At 40.2% G+C, this 2,622-nt stretch overlaps 1 protein-coding gene across 4 annotated transcripts in view; it reads right to left on the bottom strand.

The window, feature by feature from the left end:
- CNTRL (centriolin) overlaps nt 1-2,622 on the bottom strand; it is a 74,823-nt gene that overhangs the window by 27,633 nt on the left and 44,568 nt on the right. For all 4 annotated transcript variants that reach the window (XM_023531107.1, XM_011360991.2, XM_023531109.1 and 1 more), the window contains exons 20-21: nt 933-1,049; nt 501-639 (exon numbers count right to left, since the gene is read on the bottom strand). In XM_023531107.1, the coding sequence (XP_023386875.1) occupies nt 501-639; nt 933-1,049 (256 nt within the window). The remainder of the gene's footprint in view (nt 1-500; nt 640-932; nt 1,050-2,622) is intronic.

The raw sequence follows: 2,622 nt of genomic DNA, 5'->3' as shown, positions 1-2,622 counted from the left end.
AGTTCAGCAATTTCTTCCAAAATGTTTTCAAAGCTTCCTTTATCTGTAAAGGAAAGCCATTCTGTGAAGTTGGTTATGAATAATCTACTTCCTTTCTCCCTCAAAATACAAGTGATTCCATGAGAGTCAGTGACTTTTATCAGTTCCTCAAAGCTGACTGCTCTTTTGGTAATGAGATTTTGCTAACAGAGAGGACAGACATAGCCTTCTGTTGTTTATAAAAAGTAAGCTAGAGAAAGAAAATAAAAAGATTTGTAAACATTATTTCTTTCAAAAATACAAAAATAAAACTCACGTCTCTTTGGAATCAAATCCCTTAATACTGTACTTACATAAATTTTTTAAATTATTTGCTTTTATTAAGCTAATTATCACGGCTGTGTAAATCAAGCATGGAACTGATCTGTAGCAGTTAAGTAAATTTGCCGAAGTCAAAAACAAGATAATTTGATTTTAGAACAACTACAAAACCACACCAAAATCAAAGCCCAATACTCTACCAGCCCCAGCGAGGTCTAGTAAATTCCGTAGCCTTGCAATCTCTGTCCTTTGTCTCTCCATTGTCTCATTCAGTTTCTCGATTTCTAGCACCTGTGAGTTTGCTCCTCCTTCATCTACTTTCTCCATCTCAATTCGAAACTATTGAGAAATCACATACACAAAATTGCCAATGAACAGTCTTTCCCAGACACACTTATCCTTGCTACTTGATTGTAATTTTGTAATTCTTACTATTATACTATACTAATGAGGAAACCACACTACTCCTTATAATTAAACTGAACTATGCCTGGCACACAGTAGAGGATAAAGTACTAATTGACTAGTGATTACATTTCAAAATTCTTTGAGATGGCACTTACATTGTGATCAGTGTTTCGGGAACTGATAAGGACCCAATAAGGAGGAGGTCTCAGGGTACCAGCACTGACCTGCTCTTCTTTATCCCTGAGAAGATTCTGCAGCAGTTCGATCTCTGCTTCTGCTCGGATCAGATCCCTGGCTGCTTGTGCTGCCTTTTTGCTGAACTTCTCCGTTTCCTGCAACTCCTACTGGGACAGAGGTATGAGAAAAGCACCAATTCTATCGCAGGGTGTCTTCATTTCTTTCTTCCTCCCAGATTGATTTTTCTGCTTTCATCAGATTACCTGCCTGGCCATCCCATGTACATGTGGCACCGAGACCAATCTTGTCCTGTGCTGTTCCCACCACCTGGCAACCTGCTCCACCCCTCTATGGGGCCAAGTGGGTAGGACGCTGCTTCAGAAAGAGCAAGGGCTAATTTTTAATTCACTGTTCTACAGCCTTTCATGACTGGTGTGTCTCTCTGGACTCTCTTCATTAGAGTTTTCCCTCCTATGATCTACTGTTTTAATCTCATTAACATCTACATCCTGTAAAGATTTAACAGATAGTATCTCAAACAGGAGTCATAGCAGCCCTATGTGGTAACATTAATCACCTCACTGCACAAGATGAAAAGTCTGAGGTTCGGAAGGATAATATGGCAAGCCATTAAAACCTCTGTTTGGGTGTGTATTGATAGCTACCTCCCTAAGCAGATCCATGCACTCTGAGGTAGGAATATAGTATGTTTCATTTGATAGTTTCTTTCAGGACTTAATAGAGTGCAGGACATGTGGCAGGGCTGTGATGGGAGAAATGCAATCTTCAGGTCTGAAGGGAAACAGACAACTTTAGAGTGGTTTTAAAAAATAGCCCCAAATCAACAAGTTACTATGTTTTTTGACAGCAGCAGCACTGGTGGAAACTTGTCTTGTACATGTGGACTCACCTCTGCTCGCTCCTGGTTAATTTTCATAACAGTTCCATGAAGGGACTTAAGCTGGTCTTTAGCAATGGTGAGCTCAGCTGTGGCTAGCTTATCAGAGGCGGCTACAGCTTTCTTTAGTTTCTTTAATTCTTTATCTAAACCAAGATACTGCTCTTGAGATTTGGCATTTTCAAGTTTCTTCTAAAATAAAAGAAACATTAATTAAATAGATGATTCATTTGGTAGCAATGAATGAAGATGTAAGCTCCCAAGAGGGCAGGGGCTCTGTTCACTGCTGCATGCCCTGTGCCTCACTAAGTAAATGAATAAATAAAATCATCTCCAAACAATATGGTAAACTTAGAATCAAATCAGTCTTCTTCGTCAAGAATCTTCGTCATAAAATTCATTCATTCAGTAGAAAAACATTTCTTTAAGCTATCTCCAAGTGATGGGCCAGCTGCTTTGAATAGCTGGGTCAGGCATTAGTCATATGGTGGTAAACAAAACAGACTTGGCTGCTGCCCTCAAAGTATTTAGGAGAGACAGATATAAAACAAATACTCAGACAAATGTATAACTAAAATTGTGATTAGTGCTATCAAAGGACAGAACAGGGTACTATGTGAGAGGACAGAAGGGGAAATCTAGATTGGTGGGAAGGGGTCAGCCAGGGAGAACAACAGAGGAGCGTGGTCCAGGAGAGGAAATGGCATGAGGGGAGACCAGGAGGGAAGAAAGAACTTGGCATTTTTGATGGACTGAAAGGAGGAATGTGGTGAGAAAAAGAGAGCTAAACAGAGGGACTCATGCAGGGTCTTAGGCTTGAGGATTCTGGCCTTTACCCC

This window comes from Pteropus vampyrus, unplaced genomic scaffold, assembly GCF_000151845.1.
Source record: "Pteropus vampyrus isolate Shadow unplaced genomic scaffold, Pvam_2.0 Scaffold61, whole genome shotgun sequence".
Classification (NCBI taxonomy): Eukaryota; Metazoa; Chordata; class Mammalia; order Chiroptera; family Pteropodidae; genus Pteropus; species Pteropus vampyrus.
This window is presented reverse-complemented; position numbering and strand designations above follow the sequence as displayed.